Source organism: Phascolarctos cinereus, unplaced genomic scaffold, assembly GCF_003287225.1.
Source record: "Phascolarctos cinereus isolate Bilbo 61053 unplaced genomic scaffold, phaCin_HiC Scaffold_4;HRSCAF=312, whole genome shotgun sequence".
NCBI classification, from domain to species: Eukaryota; Metazoa; Chordata; class Mammalia; order Diprotodontia; family Phascolarctidae; genus Phascolarctos; species Phascolarctos cinereus.
Window position 1 is genome coordinate 2,248,841 of NW_027555847.1, and position 26,252 is coordinate 2,275,092.

At 46.7% G+C, this 26,252-nt stretch overlaps 1 protein-coding gene across 6 annotated transcripts in view; it reads left to right on the top strand.

Moving 5' to 3' along the window:
• The window catches only part of ARPP21 (cAMP regulated phosphoprotein 21), a 168,550-nt gene that overhangs the window by 104,748 nt on the left and 37,550 nt on the right, over positions 1–26,252 (top strand). For 5 of the 6 annotated variants that reach the window (XM_078152002.1, XM_078152003.1, XM_020979665.2 and 2 more), the window contains 6 exons: positions 2,097–2,326; positions 8,472–8,702; positions 11,843–12,012; positions 13,476–13,583; positions 15,036–15,296; positions 20,051–20,183. In XM_078152002.1, the coding sequence (XP_078008128.1) occupies positions 2,097–2,326; positions 8,472–8,702; positions 11,843–12,012; positions 13,476–13,583; positions 15,036–15,296; positions 20,051–20,183 (1,133 nt within the window). The remainder of the gene's footprint in view (positions 1–2,096; positions 2,327–8,471; positions 8,703–11,842; positions 12,013–13,475; positions 13,584–15,035; positions 15,297–20,050; positions 20,184–26,252) is intronic. The other variant, XM_078152005.1, reaches the window with a different exon arrangement.

Here is a 26,252-nt window from a genome sequence, read left to right on the forward strand (position 1 = left end):
AGCAGATACTCTCTGTGGTCCTGGGGACCTGTTGCTCATCTGCTCTTCAGAAGCCTGCCTGCAGGAGACTTTGGAGGAGGTGGGGGCACAGGAGAGGGGCCATTGGCTCCAGGGTGAGCAGGCCAAAGGAAAACTCCCATTGCTTTCGCTTACTCCTGAGATGACTAGGAGGAAGTGACCTTGCCCTTGGCCGTCTCTGCCTCTCCAGCTCCCACCCTTTTCTGCACATGGCTCAAGTCCTTCCATGCCGCCTCATGGAGACAGAAACCTGGGGGAAGCTCCCTGGAGCTCGCTGGCCTTTCCAAGGGCCTGGCCATGGGGCCCAGTGGGGAAGGGCTTTGGGTACCTTCTTATTCCTCTGCCTGGGGGCCCCAAGAGAGGTTCATTTCCTCAGTGAGCAAGGGCAGGTGAGGGAAAGATTGTAGGCTAGATCAGAAGTAGGGGAGTGAAGAGAGTTTTCAGGGATCTGTGCCTTGTAGATTTCTGGGACTCAGGATGTAGACAACAGCTGAGATGCTCCTAGAAACACTGGGGAAGATGCTGGCCACATCTTTCTCCCATTGGGGCAGCATAGGGCAGAGGACCAAGAGCAAGGCTGGAGCCTCCCACTGACAGGGAGGGAGGCTGCTGCACAAAAGCTCTGGACAAGAGCATCGGGTACTCTGATGGTGCTCGATGACTGGTGCCGTCGTGAGGCAGCTCAGGCCTTCATGGGCACGAGTTCATTTGCAGATGGAAGAGCATTTTTCAAAGGGCCAAATGCACACTATCCCTTGCTTTCTGGGTCCTATTTTGGTTCTAATTGGTGCCGATTATTGTTATTACTACTACTACTGCAGTTGTCCATAGAAAGCAGCAGCTGTGACCCCACCACACTCCAGAGTCCACAGTCACATCTGTAGAGCAGAGAGCAAGACTCAAGGGCAGGTCGAACTAGGAGTGGTTCTGAGGCCAGGCTGTGCCCTGATGGTCTGACTTTCTCTTATTTCTGACTCTCCCTTTACCTTAAACCCCAAAGCAGAAATATTTCAGCTCCAGGAAAAGAGACCAACATGGCTCCACCCCCAGCCACAGCCTTCTTCTTCTTACCCAGCTGCAAACCTTTCCCAAGTAGAGTCTGCAAAAGACAGTCAAAATGCAAACCTGCCACTGCAGCCCCAAGGACCAGAGTCCAGCCTGCCCAGGGTTCGGCCTGCCCAGACTCCCCGCCACTCCTTGAGCAGACCCCAATGGAGAGCAAGGGGTTCTGGCTGCTGGGGCTTGGGGGAGTACCAGTGACCTTCCCCCAGGTGTCTGTCTCAATTTGGGGTTCATTATTTTACCCACAGAAGTGATTTTTCCTCTTAATTTCCTTGAAAATTGTCATACCTTCAGGATGTTTCTATTGTCATTGCCACTGTTGATGATGTTGCTTTTGAAACCAAAGGCTTTTCCACATGCAGATGGTGGGACAGTGCTTTCTTCAGCTCCAGGAGCTCAAACCCATGAGCTAAAGCCCCTCCCCTCATCAATAGCCAAGTCAGGGTGGGAGGCAAAGGTCCCTCCCTGTGTGTGCTCTCGCGACAGAACAGAGTGAAAGTGGGATGCCCCCAGCAGATCTAGGGCTGCCAAGGCCCACCCTCTCCAGACTGAGTGTCCTCAGTCACTTAGGCTGAGATGAGTCCTGTCCTTGGAGGTCTCCCCAGAGTGAGGCCTCCTGCTACCCCATTCCATCCAGAACTGACCTGACAGCTTGTCTATGGATCACTGCCAAGGGATAGCAGAGCGTCCAGTCCAACTCCAGCAGGAAGCTGATACATGTCCTAAGCTTCCAGCCATTTCTCCTTCTGGGGAAGAGGACTATCTTTGTTCTGTGAGGTGTCCTTCACGTGTCTTGTGCCTGTGACCATTCACACACTTTGGGTTTCTGTGGCACAGAGAGAAGCGTGTGAATGGGCGTGTGTGGGTGTGTTCACCTGTGTGTACACTGCTGTTTTCTAAAAGAGGTATCTCAGGCTGGGACTTCCTGGGGGATCACAGGTGAATTGTCACTCCCTACTCTGCCTCCTGGAGTTATCACTGTGTTTCTTGTATCCCCATCATTGGTGGGGCTCCAGGGGGAATCGAGATGGGTCAGGAAAGATGTCAGGGAGTCGTCAGAGCAGCACCGAGAATGAGTTGAGGTGGCCTGACTCCCAAAGGCCATGGAGCAGCACTGATTCAGACAGCTCTAGCCGTAACCTCAAGCCAGCCATCACCAAGACCGCCAGCTTCGGGGGCATCACGGTGCTGACCAGGGGTGACAGCTCATCGAGTGCCAGGAGCATCGGCAAACTGTCCAAAGCAGGTAGGTGGCACCAGCCTTCTGCTCGGTGGGCCCAACATCAGGCAGCACGGCCCTGCTCCTGACTGGCCTGTTTAAGGGCAGGGGCTTCCAGCAGGGTGTACACAGGCAGGTACCTCTCCCCCTTCTACATTGCTTCATCTTCCTAATTAGCAAACTAATCCATGTTTTACCCGATTGGTTCTTTTGTGGATCACCATGACATAAAGCTGGGGTCCTTCTCCATGGGCCATCTGTGGAAGTCCTCTTCATCCAGAAAGCCCAGCCTTGTGCCATGTTGGTATCCATAGCTGAAGGCCTGGAATTCCCTTGTGGTGTCCTTGAACCCATGGAAGCTAATGGAACCAGAGACTGGCATACAGCACACCCAAGGATGACAGATGGGGGGACAAGTGGAATGGGGGGCTGTCATTCTCAGAAAGGTTAATGAGTTTTAAATCTCATTAAAATACCCAAATGAAGCACATTAAATGGCGCTCTTTTCAGAACTCAACGCACCCCAAGAGCTCTACACAATTGTGAATTAATGTGCCTTCCCCCCCCCAGCCCTCCCTTCCCCACTTCCCAGATAGAGCCCCTTGGCACATGTGAAGTGCTCCAGAAGTCACTCTGACACGCGTGATGCGCGGAGGCTGCATGTGCTAGCAGAGATCATTAGGAGCCCTAAGTGCTTTGGGTGGATAGATAGATAGATATTTTTAAATCTAAGTGTTTCATCTCAAAAGCTTGTCAAGGTGCAAGCAGTAAAAGCATTTTTCTTTTTTTTTTTCAAGAGAGAGCAAGATAGTTTGTCAAAACAAATTCTCACTCTCTTCCAATGGCTCACGAGGCAAAGTCTTGCTGCAGAAGCCCTGGGAAATCAGAAATGGAAAGTTAATGCATTGTTACCAGAGCTGTGAGGCCCAGGCTCTTCACTGACCCAGGACACCACTCCCCCATCTTCAGCCACGATTTTGTCTCTGAAAGAGTTATGTTCTTCCTTATTTGGGCTCCATAGCCCTCTTTGATGTTTAGCTAAAGCTACATGGGAGCTAATAAGGCTGAGGCCACCTCCCTCCCTGGTTCCATGGTAGACCTCTTTGCTAAGGTCCCGGCCCAGCATTTCTTCTTTGTCGGCCTTAGATCACTGTCTTCATTAAAGGAGCTGGAAGATTCATCTCTTTCTCCCATATTTTTCCTGACTTAAGTTCATTTTTTTGTTTTCTGTGTGTGATTATGCACATGTGTATGGGGTGATGGTCTGATGTCTATTCTTACCCTGCAGGTTACTATGTTGGATTTAATTCCTTCTCCTTTCAGCCCTTTTGTGTGTGCTTGTGTGTGTGCTCACACCACTCCATCCTTGACGATCAGTTACCCACATTCCATATTGCTGTCAGTTCCCAGATCGCACATAGAAGTAGCTTAGTAATCACCATTTTCCCATAAAGTATCACCTACATGATTATACAATCTGTCACTATTTTACCAAAGCAATTTCCATAAACTCACAGGACATTCTGCAGGCCACCTGGCCACCATAACTTTTGTCACACTCTTAAGGTACCACACTCCTTGAACCTAGACAATGCCAGTCTTTTGTTTACCATATCTTCCCCACAAGCATCGTCAATGTCTCTAACTTCTCCACAATTCCTTGTCCCTCTGGCCACATATGAGCAGTCTAGAGGGACATTCTCTGATCATGATCTTCAACCCCAGCCAATGATTCCTAAATTAGGGCCCATCATTCCAAGGAGCAGTGGTCTAAAGAACATTGAGTTGTATATGGTCCTTCTCCAACAATAGAAAAATTCCAAAGAGCAATGTCTGTAGCACCATCTTGTTTCCCTGCTTCTCTTACCTTAGTGCAGGAAGCCTTCTCCAAAGTCTTCCTTTCTGTCTTCTTACCAGTGCCAAGGCAAAGTGATAACTCTGTTCATAGAGGACTTTTCATTGTCTTGAAAAAGTTCATCTTTACCCCAAGAGATCTTTGCTGACAGGAGGAAAAGGCAGCTCTGAAAATGTCTGTGGCCTTAAACCATATACCATCTATACTGTGGGTTTAGTCATACATTGATTCCTAAGCTCATAGGACACTTTTGCCCCCTTCCATCCAGCTGGCTGTGGCATCACATATAGCTTGCTTTCTTTCTTTCTTTCTTTCTTTCTTTCTTTCTTTCTTTCTTTCTTTCTTTCTTTCTTTTCTTTCTTTCTCTTTCTTTCCCAGAAACCCTGAGGGTCTTCCCATCTCAGTTTGATTTTCTTTTTCCTGGACTACGTTAAAGAGGCCATTCTTTGCCTCATTTTTTTAATCACTAAATGGGTGTTGCCTCATTTAAACTGAGACCTGTTAAAGGCTTTAGCTTAAAGAGGCCAAGGTCTACCACTGCCTTCTGGGCTATCTCCAGTCATCCCGATCGATATCCAGCCACTGGACCCAAATGACTCTGGAGGAGAAAGTGAAGCTGGTGACTGCTCAGCCCTTCTTCACTTAAATCCAATTCGATTGCACATCATTGCATCACCTCCATAATGTCATAGTCCCCTTCAAGAACAAAGGACAAACAAGTATAGGAATAGGTTTATGATGGCATTGATGCAAATACCTTTTCAACAGTCCCACTCCTAACTCGTCCATGCCATCTCTGTTTTGTCTTTAAATGCTCACCAAGCAGAAAGCAATTTTATCTATACTTTTCAGCTAATTCTATGCCTGTAAAGACTGGCTCCAGAGCTTGATGTGGTCACTGCTCAGTCATTTCAGTCATGTCCAACTCTTCCTCACCCCATTGGGGTTTTCTTGGCAAAAAATGCTGGAGTGGTTTGCCATTTACTTCTGCAGTGGCTCACCTACTGGCAGAGCTCTCCACTATGATCTGTCCATTTTCAGTAACCCTGCATGGTATAGCTAGCTCATAGTCTCATTGAACTGTGCAAGCCCTTCTTCCATGACAAGGCAGTGAGCCAGGTTGTTGTTGAGCTATTTTTCAGTCATGTCCAACTCTTCATGACCTCATTTGGGATCTTCTTGGCAGAGATACCAGGGTGGTTCAGCATATTTCCTTCACCAGCTCATTTTGCAGATGAAGAACTGAGGCAAACAGGTTACGTGACATGCTCAGGGTCACACAGCTAGTAAGTGTCTGAAGCCAGATTTGAACTCCGGAAGGTGAGGCTTTCTGACTCCAGGCCCAGTGTTCTATCCATAGCTGCTATAGAGCGTCATCTGTGAAATCCCACTTTTTCTTCTTTAATGCTTTCCCCAAAGATCACCTTAGTGTGTGTAGATCATTCTCGCCATTATTTTTAGAGATAGAAAGTAGACCTATAGGTCAGTGGTTATTGATGCTTCCTCACTCTCTCCCTGCCTTTTGAATGATATTATTCCTATTCGGGAGTCATAGTGGTACAGTACAATGACTAGATGGCTTGGTTTCAGGAAGACTTTATTCAAATTCTGACTTATACATTTGCTAGAAAGTCCTCAGGACTAATCTGTGAAGTCACAGGCTTCAAAATTACTGACCATAGTTTAGAAATTGCATCTTCCAAACTTCTCTGTAACCAGGGTTTTGGGCCTAATGCATTCCCCCTTCGGAAGATGGCTTGGCCTCCCTGGTGAGGCAAAGCTCCCATGAGCATGACTTGGTGGGTGGGAATGCTTCTACCCTTTCTCCATTCTTAGGCACATCACTCAGGTCCAAACCACTAGAGATCTGATGTTATTGTCAGAGATGAAAGGGACTTTTTCATTTGAAGCACCTCCTCTTGCCAAGAGGACACTAAGACCCAGAGAGATGGTGCCTTGTTTTGCCCAAGACCCCATAGGATATCAGTGGCTAAGGCATGTCTGGGCTTGACTGGAATTTGATAACAATAATGACAATGAAGATAGCTAGCATTCGAATGGAGCTTTAAGGTTTGCAAAGAGCTTTATAATCTGATCTCATTTGATTCTCACAGGAGGCTATTATTATATCCATTTTATTGAAGAGGAAACTGAGGCAGACAGCAGTAAAGTGACTTGCCCAAGTTCCCACAGCCAGTAGGGAAGGAGAGAGGGAAGAGAATAAGCATTTCTATAGAACCTATTATATCTCAGACCTGTGCTAAGCACTTTACAGTATGATCTCATTTGACCCTCACAACAACCCAGGAAGGTAGATAGATGCCTGTATTATTCCCTGTTTTACAGTTGAGGAAACTTGAGTCAGACAGAGGTGAAGAGACTTGCCTAGGGTCACACAGCTAGTGAGTGTCTGAGGCCAGATTTGAACTCAGGCCTTCCTAACTGGGTTCAGCACTCTATAATGTACTGGGACTTAATGAAATCATTGCAGGGTCATTGACAAACCAGAGAGATTGGGGACGTTTAGATGAAGGAAAAGCAAGCCAGACCCAGAACATGTCAGTGTAAGTAACCCCGCCCCCCCACCCCAGAACTATGCGTCCTGTCCCTCCCAGCCCCTAATAGCATATTGTATTCCTGTCACTGATTTAAACAAAGTCTCCTCTTTCATGTCCAAGCCCTTCCTTGGATCTTGAAAATAACATTAGTTGCTATATGCTATGAACTTTAATGGGCACCAAGGAATGCATTATTAAAGACAGAAATCAATTGTCCAAGGTTAATAATTTAACAATTCTCTGGAGCTGCAATCTTGCAACTGATGACGTCATCCACATCTGCAATTACTCTTTGGATACTGGAATTTTTCTCAGACGTAAGGTTGAATTTTTAATCTGGAGGACTGACTCGTTGGCAGGCTGTCCCGCTCCCGCTCTCCATGAGGCCTGCTGGGACAGCAGCGGTGACTGAGAGATGCACAGACAGCCACCAGGGAGCTCTCCCCTTTTCTCCTGGCATGAGCCCCCACCTCTGGGGTCTGCCCAGAGCCTCCTTCCTGCCGGTGTGCAGCCTATCTCATGAGGAATCTGTGGCCCCTGTAGCCTTTGGCTTTCCTGCTTCTCATTTGTGCTCATTCCCAATTGTCAACAGGTGCTGAGTTAGTATAGCCTATTGGCTGGTGGAAGAAGCTAAGGAGACTATGAAGGCCCATGGCTCTGACCTGGGCCCTCTGCTCCTCTGATGTGGTCCTAACAGGTTCCTTATTTGGCCAGAATCAATTGAGTGATGTGACCCACCTTGCAAATGATACTCAGGTCTGTGGTGGACCCTGGAAGAGGAATGGGAGTAAGATGAGAGCCCAGGGTCTGGATCTCTTTTGTACCTTGGGCCCTTTGAGCAATGTGTGCAAATGCATAAAAATGCACATAATTACAAAGGAAACCGATGCATTAAAATATAGCAATTCAATATTTTTATTTTTTTTGAATAAAATGGGCGCAGAACTCAGGCCCACAAATGAAAGGATGTTGTAATTTAGAGAAATTAATCCCTGAACTTCCCGGAAGCCAGATCTGAACTCCTTGCTCCCAGGAAGGAGAGTCCTATCCACTCTTGATCTCTCGCCAAGCAGCCTTGGGTTGTTGACTGGTCTGGAACCCAGGTGGGCACTTTAGCCCCTTACTTATCAACTACAGCTATTGCCTTTTCTGCTTAGAAGCCCTCTAGAAGGCTAGACAACTCGTTTGTTTTAAAGACCCCTGGATTGGTTACAGAAAATACTGAGAACTATTGCACCAAGGCTCCTTAGGAAAAAGCTCTGAGTCCCTCCCCCAGCCCACCCACCTTCCCACCTGCTCTTCCAAGCCAGGCATCAATTCTATCCACTTCTTCCAGTCCAGAGTGTGAATTGCTTGACAGAAACTTCCATGGAGGCATTCAAGGGCAGAGAACCCCGAACACTCTCAGGATGATTTGGGGCCAATTTGGTTAATCACTGCAGCCCAACTCTGAGTGCATTCCCAGCCCCCTCTCATCCCAGGACAACAGAGAAGACGGCATTTCCAGGTAGCCTAGGTCTTTGTACATAGTTATGTGGCGAGCCCATGGGGCTGGGCTCTTGGCTTCTCTTCCTTCCTCTAGGTCATCCCCTACACACCATGAGATACTTGTCAAGGTCCCACAGTGTTGGCTCTTTATGGGTGTGTCTGGGGAGCATATACCCACACTCACCTTACAGGTCCTCAGTATGTCTGTCCTCAGACTTGCTACATACCTGATTCACTCACATTCACACAAGTCTGTGTCTGCCCATTTCAGGCTCCGAGTCTTCCAGCAGTGCTAGCTCCTCTGGATCCCTGTCACGAGCACATCAGCCTCTCCAAAGCGGCCCTCTCATCCCTGGAGGGCCTGCCCCATCTGCAGGCAGTGGGGCCTTCACTGAGAATGGACTGAGCAGCCAGGCAGCGCCTGGCAATCCCAGCTACATCCTGCTCCCACTTGAAGCTGCAGGCATCCCTCCAGGCAGCATTCTTCTCAACCCCCACACAGGTTAGTGGACTTGTTAGTCTCAGAATGATGTCCAACCCACCCCTTGTCCCAAGAGAGCTTCTGAACCTGGAAGAAAAAGTAGGTCAGGATGGGGAGGGTGCAAGTGGAGGAAGTGTCTAGGGTGTCTAGGGCTCCGTCATCAGTGGGCAACAATCAGCTATGTGCCCCAGTGACCAGTGGCTCCCTCCCTGCCCACCAGAGTCACTGGATTTCAGGTTCATTCAGTTGGGCAAACCCAGACTGATATGGACTCACTCTTTTCTGCCAGGCTGTTTCTACATTTGAGATAGGATGCACATGCATCCTCATTTAAGAGAGATGGGGAGGTCCAAGGAAGTAATAAGAAAGTAAGATATCCCAAGGCAGCTCTTTCAGAGTAGGGCCTTTCGAAGTGGCTGAAGGCTGGCCATTCTAATCAGCCACTGAATTTCTGATTCTTAAGAGCTTTGAGTTTAGGGGAGAAAAAATGAGGGAAAAAATCCCAACAGAGCCGGCATTTGGAGTTTGGTTTAGCTAAGGGCCCGAGGGTTATTTAAATTATCTAGTCTCATGAATATGCAAAATCTGGAAGCAAACTCATGATAATAGGTTATTTTCAGCAGATTGATTTGGATTTTTGCTACATCTTGCCTGGAAAAGGAAGACTCGGGGGAGGGGGAGAATAACCCTCACAGTTGCCAAATCTTTGAAGAGATGTCATGAAGGAGAAGAGTTAGACGCTATTTGTCATGAGTTCCTCATCACTGGAGGTCTTTAAGCAGAGGCTGGAGGCAGGGGTTTTCAGCATAAGAATTCATGGTTTGGGTAATAGGTGGTCTAAGAGACCTCTGGGATCCCTTCAAATACCAAGAATTTCTGATTTTATTCATTTTGAGAAAGTCCAGTTGAATAAACACAGCACGTGTATAATAATAAGTATAATAATAGCAATAATAATAATAATAAACACAGCTAAGTATAATGGAGTCACTTGGTACTTTTCCCATGAACAGATTGGGGGTGAGGAGGGTAGGCATAAGCTTAATGCAGATTGAATTGAAGCATTTAGATTACTCTAGCATTGTCTATTTAGAGCTGGGAGACCCCTTAGGAGTCACCTCATCAAATCTTCTGATGTTGCAGAAAAAGAAACTGAGGCCAAGAGATTAAATGGCATGCACATTCCTCATCATTGGTAAAAAACAGAGCTTTGACTCAAGCCTGGCTCCTCTAAGTATGAATTTAGCACTCTTTCCATTCAGCCTCTGTACTGCATATAGACATACAGGGTCCAGGAGCTCTTGCTCTCTGAACTCCACATACACACTGCCATGACTGCTACCATCTCGTAGGCTAAAAGGCTGTCATCTGGGGCTGATATGGGGATGACAAGTCAGTCCCTGGTAGCTTCTGACTACCATGTATATTCTCCCACCCTACCTCCCAGACCCAATTACATGCTCAGGCCTCTGATCCCTGACCTGTACTAAAGAAAAGGGACAACAAGAAAGGGGGAAAATTTCCTGGGTACCCAGTTAATATTCTTTTGGATGAGCTTAGTGCCAAGAGGAGTTCTGTGTGACACTTCTGGGTCACCCACAATCAACCCCAAGTTAATTGATTCATCTCTAATGAAGAGGCTTAAGGAGATGACTTTATCTTCGAAGAAACATTCCTGGTCATATCCAAGTAGATGCCATCTGAGCCTTCCAGGTTGCCAACAAATAGGTGCCTACACTCTCCAGAGGGAGATAGCCTCAATTGTGGTATAGTTCCATGGAAGTAACACCAGGTTTGGAGTTAAAGGGCACGAGTCCAAATCCTACCTCTGACACTTCCTACCTACATGGCCTTGGGCCAGTCACTTAAATTTCCTGTGTCTCAGTTTCCTCATTTACAAAATAAGAAAACTGAACTAGGCAGCCTCAGCTGTCTTTTCCTCTAGACCTAGGTCCTAAGAGAGCCTTTCATGAAAACCCAGTAAGCTCAGAAAGTTGACCAAGGGACTTCCATAGTCCCTGTCTTCCCTCTATATATCCTCCATGCATATTTTTTGCATGTTGTCTCCCCCATTGAATATGAAGACCCATGTTTTTGACTTTTATTGTATCCCCCGTATTTAGCACAGTGCCTAGACCAGAGCAAACACTTAAAAAATATTTGTTGACTAAGTGACTGACTGACTAACTCACTTTCCTGATCAATACCAGTTGGTCAACACCTGATAGTAGCAGTTATGGCCCAAACCAAACTGTGTGTGCTCACGGCCATTACTGGTAAGGAGTAGGGCAGCCTGGTAGATCAAGCACTGAACTTGGAACCCGCAAGACCAGAGTTCATGACAAACCTCAGATGATTCCTGGCTGGGTGACCTGGCCAAGTCACCTGACCTCTGTGAGCCTCAATTCTTTCACATGTAAAAGGGGCATCACAATAGCATCTACCTCCACAGAACTGTTGTGAGGGTCACAACACACTAGACAATATACAGAAAGCTCTTTACGAACCTTGAAATCCCATAGAAATGGCAGGTGTTCACACCAGCACCATGGAGACAGCAAGAGAGTGATCTGGGAGTTCCCTGCTCCTTTCAGTTTCATGGGTGCTCAGTGACTGTGAGTGGTACTGAGAAGGGTCCTGGATCAGGGACTCCAACTCCTGGGCCCTCCTCAAGACAGAACTAAGCTGTTGGTGACTGAGTCAATGGAGGCAGTGAGGGCTGCTTAACTGGAAATTAGCCATTCCCTTTTTGGGCTGACAGCCGGCTGCCCGGCAGGTGACGACACTGCTCATGGTGCTGGGAAGCCTGCAGCCCAGCAGCCCTTCTCTACAGGGCATGGGGCCCAGAGATGCATTAGGCTTCTGGTAAAACTCCCAGGGGGTAGAAAAATTGTTTGCTAGCCCTTAAATTGCTATTGACTAAAAGCTGCTTCCAGGCTCAGAAGAAGAGTGAGCCCGAACGAGGCTGAGCTGGTGGGGTCACAGAGAGCAAATGCTTCCATTTGCGAAGGATCAATTACCAGGAGAGAAGCTCCAGCCTCACCAGCAGCCTGCCCCGCCCTCCTTTTTGGGTTACTTTTCAAATGTTTGAGTCATTTCTTCTACTAGAGGGGAAAGGGGGAAAGCACCCATCCTCTGACTGGCCCCCTCTTCTGTTTCAGGCCAACCGTTCGTGAATCCTGATGGGACGCCAGCCATCTACCATCCCCCGAGCAGCCAGCAGCCTGTGAGGAGCCCAGTGGGGGGCCAGGCCCAGCAGCAGCCTTCCCCCCAGGCTCCACAGCAGGTACAGCCACCCCAGCAGCAGATGGCCCCCCATCTTGTCCCACAGGTAGGGGAAGCTGGACTATCTGGGACATGATGGGGAGAGGGAGGGACTCCAGAAGAAGGCTGGGCTCTTTGTCAAGGGGAGGGGACCTTCTCCTCATGTTATAGCAGACACATGGGAGGCCTATAACAGCAGCAAGAGTCAGTCATTTGGGTTCAAATCTTGTCTCCTCAACTTACTATTTGTGTGATTTTGGACAAGTCCCTTCTACCTGGGCCTCAGTTCCATCAATTGGACTCAATGGCCCCTGAGTCTCCTTCTAGGTCTGAGATTTCATATTCCTCTGTGAATATCACCCCATCCACCATCCATAGTCCTATTCTAGCCAAGGTACTTGCTGGAAGGAATTCCTAGGATCCTAAGCTCTTCCAGCATGGCCTGTGTCTGTGAGCCTTCCCCTCCACAGTCACAGCATGTCAGGGTTGGGAGGACCTCAAAGGCACAGTGCAAGACACCGCACATCTCCAACATCCCCAACAGTGGTTGTTAAGCTTATACTTGAAGGCCTGCTAGCAGGTATAGCCTGCTACCTGCTCTCAAGGTTGCCCATTCCAGGCTGAGACATCTCTCACTTTTACTAATTTGCTCCCAATATTTTTTTAATTTTTTTAGGCAATTGGAGTTAAGTGACTTGCCCAGGGTCACACAGCTAGTAAGTGTCAAGTATTTGGTATGAAGCCAGATTTGAACTCAGATCCTCCTGACTTCAGGGCCAGTGCTCTACCCGCTGTGCCACCTAGCTGCCCCTTGCTCCCAACTTTAAACCTAAAGTTTCTGCCTTTCCAGTTTCACCCATGACTCCTGGTTCTGCTCTCTGGAGCCAAGCCAGACAAGGGCAGCCCAATGCTATGATAGCCTGTGGCATGCTTGGTGGCTAGACCACACCTGTTCCTCTTGGTAGCAATATGGGGGTGGGGCATGAGGGGGAATGTCTCTTTCTCTGGCTGTAAGAGTCATCTGCAGTATCCCTGGTATGGCCAAGTCAATCCCTCCCTGCCCTTTTTCCAGGGTTCAGGGCCGAGTGGCCATGGCCATGAGTAACCATTGTCATGGTGGTGGATGTAAAGGAGGAGGCTGTCTCCCAAACCAATCCTTCTGGGCTTAGAGACCACAGGGACGGCAGGAAGCCCAATTCCAGCCTGAGGCTGGCAAATGTGCCACATCCCCCACCCATCCTCTCTGAGCTGGCCATTGGGGAGGGGCAGGGAGCCAACGAGAGCACCCACATTGTCTCTCTGCTTTCCTCATTTCTGCCCAACATTGAATTCAGGAGAGGTCAAGAAAAGCCACCTGAGGAAAAAAGACAGAGTCCTAGCCCCTGATTCCCCTCTATCCCAGGCAGGCAGACTTCTCAGAGTAAGAGAGGGATAGAGAAAGGGAAGAAGAGAAAACCAAGTGCCTCTGCCCTTTGTGTGCCACAGACCTCCTTGGAGGTGACCTGACCTGGGGCTTTGTTTCTCCCCTAGCCTCTGCAGGCCCTGCAGCCTTCTGTACAATCAGTGCAGTATCCCACTGTCTCCTATCCTCCCCAGCATCTCCTGCCTGTGTCTGCTGGGCATCAGTTTCCTGTGCAGGTATGATGTCTACACGTTTCATTCATTTGGCATGCAATGCAAGCCCAGACCAGGGAGTGCTGATGGGCTGTGAAGAATGCATGGAAGAATATGGAGGGGTGTGTGTGTGTGTGTGTCTGTGTCTGTGTGTGTGTCTGTGTGTGTGTGACAGAGAGAGAATGTACCTGTGCATGTGTATGGGTGTGAGTAGCAAGGAGGGTGAGGCAGTGGGACACATTCAGAGCAGGTCTGAGTATCTTTATCTCTGTGTGGTGGTTCTTTCCATCTGGGTGATTTTTGTTTGTTTATTTGTTTTCATTTTGTTCTCAGGGCATAGCCTTGGACTCTCCCAGTCTGACTGATAGATGGCTTTGGCCCCTGGAGAGTGGGGTGGGAAGGGGAGAGGGAAGGAAGGGCTGCTTCCTCCTATTGAAGTGTGGTTAGCCCCCTCCTCAACTTGGCATCAGCATTGGACCATCTGGGACTTTGATTCTTGCCCTCGGGTAAAGGAGATGTTGAGAAAGGGACAAAGACAAAGGAAACCAACTATGGTCCCTCCCCTTAGGAAGCTCATGATTTATGAGACTATACAGGATTGGGTTTTTCCCAATGTACCCAAATGAGCTTACTTTTCTATGAGTTCTTTGAGTAAAGTACTCACAAGTCTATGTGTGTGTGTGTGTGTGTGTGTGTGTGTGTGTGTGTGTGTGTGTGTGTGTGAGAGAGAGAGAGAGAGAGAGAGAGAGAGAGAGAGAGAGAGGGAGGGAGGGAGACAGAGAGAGATGCCTTAGTTTCTGTCTGGTCTAATAAACAAAACAGTTCCTCCATGGTGGGGTTGGGGGGAGGGTAATATAAATGCCTTTGCTATTCCCCCACCACATCCCTCAACTCCTGTGGATAGTGCAGGCTTCTACTGACTCAGTAGCCCAGATAGAAGGGGAGGGGCACATGGGGCATTGGTTGATGCTTCCAAGGATAGTGTTGAAAAATTCTGCCCCAATTTTTCTGCTAAGGGACTTGGGAGGCAGGGAGTAGATCTACTGAGCAAGAACCCAAATGTCTCATTTATTTCTGGACTATAATCCCATCGAGAGGAATGTTGGGGGAAGTGTATATTGTTTCCACTAACCCTGTGAGTTGGAGCCAAGGCCCTTAACATCTCTGGGCCCTGTGTCTTTGTCCAGTCAGAAAAAGATGCTCACATCTGCTCAGTCCCTGGTGCCCAGGGCTTCATGATGTCAGCTCAGAATTGCCTGAAGCCCTAAGGAGAAGAGGCACCACTCTAAGACATCCAGACCCCTTCTCCATGAATTTCTTCTCCCTTTTCCTCACCTCATCCCTTAATATTTTCTCTTGACATGGAATCTGTGGCCCTGATCCTCTTCTTTGCCCTGCCCTTCCCCTCCCCCATTGCTAGACAGAATGTCCAGAAGTCACTTTGATTCATTTCTTTGTTTGCTTTTTGACTCATAGAGAGATGACATAGCCACCCAGTTCAGTCAAATAAGCCTGAGCCGACAGTCATCAGGAGACACCCCTGACCCTCCAACTGGCCCCGTCTACCCGCAGCCCATCCTTCAGCAGCCAGGACAGCAGCCAGGCTATGTCCTCACCTCAACGAGTCAGCAGCTTCCTCCTGGAGGCTTCTCAGGCTCAGGGCCTCCCCTCTCCCAGCAAGTCCTCCAGCCTTCCCCTGCACCCCACGGCTTTGTCCAGCAGGCTTCCCCTGCCCAGGTAGGTACACTCAGTTGCACACTTAAGTCCAGCCTAGAGTGGGCTTGGCTACCATGTTGATGTGCATCCCCCAAACTGTATTTTCATGCCTACCTCCATGTCAGTGTCATGTCCTTTCTCTGACAGTCAGAGTTATAGTGCTGCTACAACACACTTAGAAAAACTGTACGAAAGGTTGAACAGTGGATGATCATTCAATTAATACATGGTAAACAATGATTAAATTTAGCCACTTCCCATTGTTCATCCAAGAGGGGCCCCATGAGAGAGTCCAGGCTACCTTGTGCAGGGGAGAAAAGATGGTGCAGGAGGGGAGTTCAGAGGGATTAGAATACCTGTAAGAGTTGCTTCTCTGGGGCAGTTGAGCTGTGATATCAGAGAAGGCTCTCAGGCTTAAGCCTTCTGCTCCCAGCTCTATGGAGATGGACCCTTCGTGCCCCCAAAGACGCCTTCTCCTCAGCTTCCTCTCTCCAGACTCTGTCTTGCCTCTGGATAGTCAAGAGGAAGGCATATGGGCATCCAGGGTACCATCACTCCTGTGGGCTGCTGTGAGTGTTGTTCATCATCCTTAATTGGCTCAAACATGTAAGACACCACAGACCAGTGATTTTTACTGTCTCCTCCAAGATGGACCCACAGCCATCTCCCAAGGATCTGAGCAGGATGGCACAAGTGATTACTGTCAGGAAGCAAAATGGGCAGATGAAATTCCTGGCCCATTTTCCAGTTATATACATATGCCCAAAGTCCAGCCTCATTAGAAATCCCTACCTTGTGTGGCTTATTCAGAATTTGGAGTGTGGCTTCCCTCTCCTCCCGTCACTAGACTCAGATCATGAATAAATTACTCTTTAGAGACACAAACCACAAACCATTGCTAGTTGTCTTCAGAGGGAGGGCTCACATGACAGTAGTTCACTCTTCGTGGTCCTTACTGATTTTCCCTCTTCTCAAATCTGATTAGAAAGGCATGTTCCTCTGGCTCAGGGTTCTAGTGCTTTTGGGAAAGACAGTTGCATCAATACACAAGTCACCAACCTCATGTATCAAAAGTTTTAAGGGCAGAACTTTGGTATCAGATGGTCTCACTGCTCTTCAGACAAAATAGCATCCCACGGTTATGAGCTGGTTCTACCATCCAAGGCAAAATGTGGCAACATACAGCACAGAGGACCTTCACCCAAGGGGGGGAGGATAGAACACTGCTCGATGAAGACATTTCAGTGTCATTGTACTGAGGAAGCAAATGTACTGCAAAATCCCTAGAGCATTGTAATCAATCTTTTGGGAAACAGTAAGAGCTCGGGGGAAGGGAGAAGAATAAGAGGGTAGGGAGAGGTCCACAATTCCTCTGGATTACAAGGCATTCCCTGTTGGGGCTTAGAAACCCTGTAGCAAACAAAGGGATTGATGAAAGCACATGGTGTGATTGGGGAGAGGGGGACAGCCAACCCTGAGCAAATGGTCCACCTATAGACTCACAGGGGTAACACCAGGAATCTAAGGTAGCAGGTAAGGATGGTCAGGGAATGACCTCTCTAGCCATCTCCCATTGCCACTTGTGATCCTGAAGACAAATTAAATGTTCCATTTCTCCTATGTATATATGGTTTGGAGATGGGATAATTCTAATCAGTGTTGTCCAAAAGATGGAATGGATAAATGCCACTGAATGATAGTGAGTCCTCTATCACTGTAGGTATTCAAGTAGACTGCATGAATACTGGGTGTGGGGTAGAGTAGATGACCTCAAATTCCCCTGATGGATATGAAGTTCTAGGATTCTATGGACATGTAAATACATGTCTTTGTCCCGAAGAGGAGAGGAGGACATGACAATATCAATAAAAAGGAGATGTCCACTGCTTTGGACTCATCCCCTTTTCCATATGTGGGATGAGAGGAGCTGAGGCAGGCTGAGCCAGTGGCTATGGAGGCAGCAAGCAGTCAGACACTCTGAGCATTGATAAAGCACCTATTATGCACAAGGCACAGTAGGGCCTAAACTGAAGGAATTTTTGAAAAGGATGATCACTTGTTTGGAGTAAGATGAGAACCCGACTTCGTGTGCGCACGTTGACTCTCAGCTTCACTATCCTCTCCCTCCCCTCATTGAACCTAATTTATTTTCTTTGTCATACAATTGTTTTCAGCATTGTAAGCCAGTAATAAGCTAACATGGAAACATGACATGCTGTCCTTGGTGATCACATGTCACATGCCTTGGACAGCTTCAAGCCTCAAGGTTATCAGCTCCTATCTCCTTGGGATAAGGAGGCTGAGGTATGCATCTTTCCAGATGCTTAACCAAAACTCCAGTTGACAAAATCTTTCAGGCTTTTCTTATGGAAATGAAGGAAGGTAGTAAGTTAGACAATGGGATATTTAGGTGGATTTGAAGCTCCTTGAAAATGGCCAGACCTAAAGAGTGGTCACTGGTGGTTTAAGGGCACCAGAAGGAGGTCTCCAGTGGAATGCCCCAGGGAACTGCTCTTGACCTCAGACTATTTATCCATTACTTGGCCAAAGGCATAGATGCTTACTTATCAAATAGGAAGGTGACCCAAAAGCTGCCACATGGGAGGATAGTCAGCAGTCAAAAAATCTGGACAGACTAGAATATGAACCACCAATATGCAAACAGGCTAAATGTCAAAGCTTTCCTATAGGGTCACACACATAAAGTGGGGAGGAAGAAGATTTCATGTGTTTAGTAAATGAGGGTGTCCCTTATGGTTTCTGCAGTGCATTATGACAGTCAAGATAGCATCTGTGATTTTAGACCACACTAAGAGAGGGACTGGTCCTTGGGAACCCAGCCCTGTTCTGAACACCTTTGGAGCTCAGTTTTATGCTGGGCATCACATGGTGGGAAGGACATTGTTAAACTAAAGAATGTCCCCAAGTGAGCACTCAGAATGGTGATGGCACATCTGGAGTTGATGCCATGAAAGCCATCAAGTAAAAGAATTGGGGGCATTTGTCCTGGAAAAGAAAAGGCTAAGAAAGGGGGGAGTATGTAAAGATGGCTCTGTTTGAGTAGCTAAACACATATAAAAGTGGTGCTTAAACTCGTGCCATTCGATCCCAGAAGGCAGAAGTAGGGGCACTGGGTGGAAAATGTAAAAGAAGCAAACTTAGGCTTGAAGTCAGGAAAAGCTTTCTTATGGTCATGTTGTCCCTAAGGTGAATGGGCTGCTATGAGAGTTCTCCCAATTTGGAGGCCTTTGAGCAAAGGTTATGGATGGAGGGAGGAAATGCTTGTTCATTTGGGGGAAAGACTAGATGTCCTCCACTCTGAGCATCCTGCATCTGGGAGGCCATTCTGAAGGCCAGGCATCATCCCATCCAACAGACAATCCCCTAGCCTCCCACCAACCCACCTACTCCCCAACAGAAGCAGGGCCCAGGGGAAGTCTTGAGGCTGTCATAATTGCTTTATCTGACCCAGTCTCCTGAAGTGTTGCCCCTGGTTTTGTGGCCTGAGTAACAGAATCTGAGAGGTCAAACTCATCCATGACCAAGGGTCTGACCTAGAACATAATGGCCAGTGCTGAGGTAGCTTCTCTGTAAAGACCTCCCAAGAGAGGGGCCCACAGCCTCCTGAGGCCAGCAGCCTCATTCTGCTTCTTGGCAGTGAAAATAGTCAGGAGTGTGTGTGTGTGTGTGTGTGTGTGTGTGTGTGTGTGTCCAAATATCAAGATAGAATCTGCCTCCTTGTCCTTTCCAGCCATCATCACCACTTCTGGCCACCAAGGCCCTGTAGACCAAGATATCTACACATTTCCATCAACCCCAATGCCTGCACTTCTACATACACTTACGCCCACACTGCCATCTACAGCTGCAGTTTCGATCTGGGTCAAATTTATTTGTATGTCAAGCCTGAGAGTATCTTGGGACTTTTCCACCCTAAGTCAAATACCTCTGTGAATCTCTACTTTCCTTCAGCTGCAGCTTGACTCTCATCTCTTATGTGAAGCTTTTCCTGATTCCCCAGTTACTAAAGTCTTCCCCCAATTTCTTTGTATTTATTTTGCATGCATTTATATGTAAGCAGGTTGTCTCCTACCACAGAATGTAACATTCTATCTGTACTTCTGTCTACACCTTCATCTACCCATACATCTACATCTATACCTATATTCCCATCTATATCTGCATCTACACCTATTCTTCCATCTACATGCACACTTCTATCTCTACTTGTGACTATACTTACATTTCCCCTCCTCAACTACTACCTTAGATTGTGAGATCCCCTGGCACTTGCCTGAACATTCTTGTTCACCTGCTTGTTCAAGTCTAATATTAAGCTCTGCCAACAGGCATTGAATGATGATGGTGAACGAGGCACTTTCAGGTTTCAGAGATAAAAACAAGACAGGCCCTGCCCTCAGGGAGATGATGTTCATTCACCTACCTCCGAAGGTTCATTCTAACTGGTGTAGAGGGCACACCACAGGGGTCAGGGATCTAGGACTAAGACCCAGCTGTAATGAGACTGCACTGAACGAGGGGTTGTTGTGGGATGGCATTGGGAGGACCAGAAAACAGAGCCCAGATGCTGGATAGGCAGCACCTAGTGATGGCTGAGTCTGGAGCAGGGGGGAGAGGCAAGAGTCAAAGACGAGCTTCAGTCCTACCCAGAAGCTTAGGCTGAGGTGCCCTGAGGGAGGGAGCAGGGATTTCCCCACTTCAGATCAAAGTGCACTCATGCCCATTTGTGGCTCTCTTGCCCTTCTCCCCTGCAGCAGATGCCAGTGTACTATTACCCATCTGGTCAGTTCCCTACCTCATCACCTCAGCAGTACCGGCCCATGGGCTCAGTCCAGTACAGTGCCCAGAGAAGTCCCCAGATGCTGCCACCAGCCGCCCAGCAAACAGGTACCTGCGCCTGATTTCCTTTCACAGGGGGCTCTTGACACTGGCCTTTTCCCAATGTTTCCCAACTGGCCTTTGGACACCAGGGTTTTGTGGGCCAATTGAGAAGTTGTGCCAAGGGCTGTTAGCCTCAAAAACAACATGAGGGACAACTTAGGATCCTCTGCTCTTTCAGGAGCCTCTGTTATCTCTGTTTAAGCCAATGAGTTCATCCTCTGCTCCATATCCTCTCAAACAAAAATGATCCCAGCAGTTTCCTGGAGAAGAGCTTCCATATTTTCTAAGGCAATAGAGAGAGAGAGAGAAAGACAGAGAAAGGTCTAGCTGTGTCTCCTGTCACCCAAGAAGTGAACCAAAACTAGGTGGAAATGTTGTCTTTCATCTGGAGCTGACACCCTTCTCCAAAGCTGCATGGTCTGTGGGCATTGATGAGGTGACCCCAGGAATCCATTTGCTCTCTAGCCAGCCAGCTAGCCAGCATCCAACTGGACCAGACCTCTGCTGTGAGCAAGTGTGCAGTGGGAAGGGGGGCCGTTACACTGTTAGAGAGTGAGTAGCAGGTCTCACAGTGAACCGGTCTCTTTCCCTGCTGTGGCCTTCCCCCAAGGATTTTCTTCCACAGACAACAGAGGAAGTCAACCTGCAGATAATGACCTGTACTTCTTTTCCTGCTGCCCACATGGCCAAAGATGGTGGACCACGATATTGTCAGCGCACAGGACAGAGCAACACTGCAGACCATGGAGCGTGGGGCTACTCATCCTGCCCACTACACTCAGTCTGTAATCAGGAAGTGTCAACTACATTGCAGGAGTGCACCCCACCCCACTTTATCCATGTATGTTCTTCTCTGGTGACCTTTGCTATGACCCCAGTGCACAGTAACTGTGGAATGACCAGAGCATACAGCCCATGAAGGGCTGCAAGTCTGTGTTCTCATTTGAGCCTCTGAATAACCCTGGGAGGTAAGTGCTGCAGGTATTATCATGATGCTTCTTCAAATGAGGAAACTGAGGCTCAGAGAAGCAAGTCTGGCCCAGTGTCACACAGCTTATAAGTGTTAGAAGTGGAACCTGAATTGAGGTTTCCTGGCTTCTAGTATGTCCTCCCATCCACTCTAGTAGGCTGCTTCTCACAATGAGCATGTCATGAAGCCCAGAGGGCCATTGACATCCTATTAGGTGTCTATGTGCATGGTGAGAATGCAGATGTCTGTAGCCATGGCCTTGAATCCAGTGGCTAAGGAAGGTGAGTGCATTTGCTCTCCCTCTGAGATCATAATTCAGCTCTAGGAGTCAACTATGGGAGATGCCCTGGGTGTCCTACTGCTATCTGACTCCAACAATCTTTGAGCTCAGCACAGACAACAGAAGGTATCCCAAAGGGTCTGAAGCCACTTTAAATACAACAAAACGCTCATTCATGAGTTGCCAAGCAATGCAAAGAGCCAAGGACCACTTGGGAGTGGGGCATGTCCTCAGAGGTCCTCTAGACACCTGCTTATTGACTGACATCTAGTCCAGGGCCTTTTTGCCAGTTCTCTGGGCTCTTATATTCTATGGTAGGGAAAGTAAATAGAGCTTGATTTGAGGGTAGAGAAGGAGAGGGGAAGGGGGCATCCTATTATAATTTACCGTAATAAGAGTCATGAAGAGCTGGGTTCAAATCATGCCTCAGACTATGTCTTGCTGCATGCCCATGGGAAAGTCACATAACTTTTCAAAGTCTCAGTTCCTTCATCTGTAAAATGAGGTTAGTGATTGTACATAACTCACAGAATTGTTGTAAGGATCAGATAAGAGACTGCAGGCCAAATACTCAGCAAATGAAAGAGAGATCGGACATTGTATTCCTGGCCCAGCTAGGTAGAAATTACAAAGAGACAAATTTATACTTGATTTTAGAAAAAAAAAATTTAAACTTAATAAAAAACCTTCCTAACAATTAGAGCAATATGAAAATTGAATGGTTTGCCTTGGTGGATAGCAAATTCCCTCTTACTAGAAATGTTCTGGCAAAATTTTAATGACCACTTGTTGAAAATATTTCATAAAAAGTCTAATTCATATTGGCTTTGAGATCCTCGTCGACTTCTGCATGAAATCAAATCAAAGGTAGTTGGAAATGTTAGTCTTGAAGAGAAGAAAATGTGAGGTCTGGAAATATACATTTGGGGAGTTGAAATGATGAAAATGGATATGATTATCAAGGGAAGAAAAGAAAAAAAGGCTAAGCCTTTGAGGGGATGCATATAGTAAGAGTTTGAAAAGAAGAGACAATCTTAAGGGAGAAAGAGAATGAGTGGACAGAGAAGCCAGAGAAAATAAAGAGACTGAAGTATCTTGGGAGTTAAACTGGGAGAGTAGCAAGAACGTGGTGGCAGCAAGTGGCAACAAATGTTACAGAGAAGAAAATGAACATAAGGACATAGAAAAGGCTACTTGATCTGCCGGCATTGATCCTTAAGAGAGGAGTCCCATTGAAATGGTGAGAAAGAGGCCTACTTACAAAGGTTTGAAGGGAACATAGGTGGCAACGAAGTTGATGTGATGAGTATTAATAACTTCTCTGGAGTCCTCAGGATCATCTACTGTGTGTCTCATTTCCTTTCTAATAGATTGTAGTGACTAGGAAGCCTCTTTCTGACAAGGGCAAGTTGATAACCCTAATTGTAGTCATATGTGGAAGCTGTAAGCTGCCATGCCCAACTAAGGAAGTAATTGAATAAAAGTCAGAAAGCTGTCATCTTTTTACTTTTAATTTCATTTATTAGTTGCTGAATCAGTGTGAATCAATCAACAAATTTTTGCAGTTCTTACTAAATGCCAGGCTATATGCTAACCTCTGGGGATACAAGGACAAAGGTGACCTAGTCCTTGTTCTCAAGAACATTACATTCTATTGTGGAAAGTACCCTGCATACATAGATAAGTGCATGGAAAATAAATACAAAGGAATTTGAGGGAAGACTTTAGTAACTGGGAAATCAGCAAAGGCTTCACATAAGAGATGGGATTTGAACTGAATCTGAAGGAAACTAGGGGATTCCGAGAGTACAACATGAAGAAAATGTGCATCACAGGCCTTTGTTTCATACAGCTGATTTAGGGTTAAAAATTCCCAAGCTGCTCAGGCTTGGCATGCAAATGAATCTGACCCAGAATTTAAATGACTGAGATAAAGACAGTGGCCTCTACCTACCTGGCCACTCACCTTTGTCATGCATGGGTGGCTAGCAGTCAGTTTCCCAGGATTTAATCACCTTCCAGAGGAGTCTAGTTATTCTCAGGAGGAGAGAAATAGTTATAGTTAGTTGAGGTGTGGGTAACCTGAGCAAGTCTCTAGAGAGATGAAGGTAGAGTTGGTGGAGGGGCAGGGTGAAGGAGGGGAGCAGATAATATTAGGAAAACTTTCCGGCATGCATTCAGTTTGTGAAGTGTTCCAACCTTGAACTTTGAGAGGCCAAAACTTGATCGGGCACCAGTTGTTTGGTTATGAAGGTCATGGGAGTGATGGTATTGAAGTGTGCTTGATTTCTTCTTGTAGCTAATGTTTAAAAGCTGATAGTCCAAACCAAATGTCTAGCTAAGAGCCTTAATGGATAATGGGCCCCTCCCAGTATTGGAGAGTGAAAATTCTGGGAAGCTGGAGCCAATCTAGATAACACTTTACTCAAATAAGTAGTCACTTGGAGAAGAGATAAACTTAAAATATGCCTCTCACCTTCTTTTGTTTTTTCTTTACCAAAAGCATGTTTGTCAGCATCCCTGTGTAACCCATTTGGAGGTAGGGGAGGTAGAACACAACCTGTTTCATTTTCCATGTCTGTGTTTGAAGTTTCAAATTATAGTTGAGACCAAAACCATGAAAAGGCAATCTTAAAAATCCCCCTTATTGCCAAACACCAATTCCACTTCGGCTGTGCTTATTTGAGCTATTTAATACACTCATGCCCACTTTTCTCCTCCCCCATCTCCAACCTGCAACAAACAATGCTTTAAAGCACTGATGCTGATGTCAGGCTCCGCGTTTGACTCACTCTTAATTGAATGCTTAAAGCTGTCATTATTGTTATTGTTATTATTATTAACATTTAGAACTAGCCTTTACCTAGCTTATTTTAACTCATCATCACACTGCTACTTTGGAAGACTGATGACTTCATTGATGATAATATTCATTGCCATCCACCATGTACCCATTCTTCTCATCCTGGGCACCTAATTCTTATGCTTGGTTTCCAATAGCTACTATAGAGAACCAAATTGGTGCTTGGAGACTTGTCATTATCTTAGTATCTCAGAGTTGCCAGGGTCTCTCTTAGGCTGTCATTATGTTACCTTTCATTCCTACCACATTTGTATATGGAGATGGCAGCATGGGCCAATAGGAAATCAGTTGGATCTAGAGTTGAAGACATGAGGAAAAATATTGGGTCTTAGACATAGTGGCTATGACCTTGGCCAAGTAACTTAACCTCTCTGGGTCTCAGTTTCCCCACCTATGAAACCAAGAGGTTTGAATGTATGACACTTAAGGTCACCTCCTCTTCTAAATGTATGATCCTACAACCAAGGGAAGAATATTGAGGTAAGGAAGGTTATCTTAAAGAGGGGAGAGCCTAAAGCCAGCAAGATAACTCAGGATACTATCAGAATAATCCAAGAAATAAGGGCCCAAACAAAGGCTATGAAAGTAAGAAAAAAGAGAGAGTGGAGATCCAAGAGCTGTACATAAATTGGGGAATTGGAATTGACAATACTTAGTGATTGTCCTCCAAGGAATGAGGCCATTGGGTGAGAGGTGACCAAGAAATGGATGACAGTGGGTGGTGAATTACTGCCATGGGATGCTCAGGAAGCAATTGTTTGGAGCAACAATAACAATAGGAGGATTGTGGTCCCATGTTGTGGATAGAGAATCTGGCAGAGTATCTCCAAAGTTTTGTTCAACCTGATGCCTACTCCCCACTGATGCTGATTCTCATGAGCATGAATGAGATGGCTGTGAGGAATCTGGAAAGTCTTTCTAATAGTCAGGAAGCCTTGGGAAAGAAGCTAAAAACCATAGGGTCAGAGATTCCATTTTGGCCAATGGTGTTTTCAGCTGAGACAGAAGAGAAAGCTTTGGAAGAGAAAGGCACATGTAGGAAGGACACAGCTACTTAAGAAGGTGATGTCTGGGAGTAGGATTGATATTTCTTGACCCACATGGGAAAAAATGGAATATCTATAATGTAGGAAAAGCATATATGGCCAGAAATTCACAGGGGACACAACCCAGGAGAGGAGATATCAACACAACCAAAGGCATCAGATGCTAGAAATTCTATAGCAAGAAGGCTACGAAGAAAAGTGAGGGGTACCTTATAAGTAGGAAGAGTTAGCTGACTAGATGATAGAAGGATGTGTGTGTGTTCATGCTGTACTAGAATAAAAAGGATGATCAAAGGAGGTGAGGGCTGCTGCTATTCTAATGGATGGAATGACATTTGCATTCAGTGAATGAGCATTAATTAAGCACCTATTATTTTCCAGGCATTGTGCTAAGCCCTGGAGATGGAGCAGGGGAGGTAACTTTTATTTAGCTTCTGTGCTTTCTGCCAAAATCTCTGACTACAAATTATGGGACAGAAATGGCTAATAGGGAATTTATAGCCAGGAGAAGTGAGGAGATAGTGAGAAAGCTCTTAGTTTCCCTTATGGATTCAAGCTACCTTGGATAGCCTCAGGGACAGAAAGAAAGTATGGCATTGGTTACTGAACTGTTGTCAGTCAGTTCTGATAGGCAATGTAGAAGGGAAGGGGAAGAGAGAAAGATCAAATATTCTGATTTTCATAAAATGATAAAGAATTCAACCTCATTGTCACAAAATGGGTTCAAATCACATCAAGACAGGGTGAATGTACAGGCCTAGTCTGAAGTGAGTTCTGCTATCCTCTCTCTGGGTCAAATCTCTGTTGGATCATTGAGTTTAGTTCTTGTAGAAAAGACATTCTACTGTATGTGTCCAGAAGGCTGCAGCCAGGATGAGGAAGGGTCTTGTGGTCCTACCATGTAAGGATCTGATAA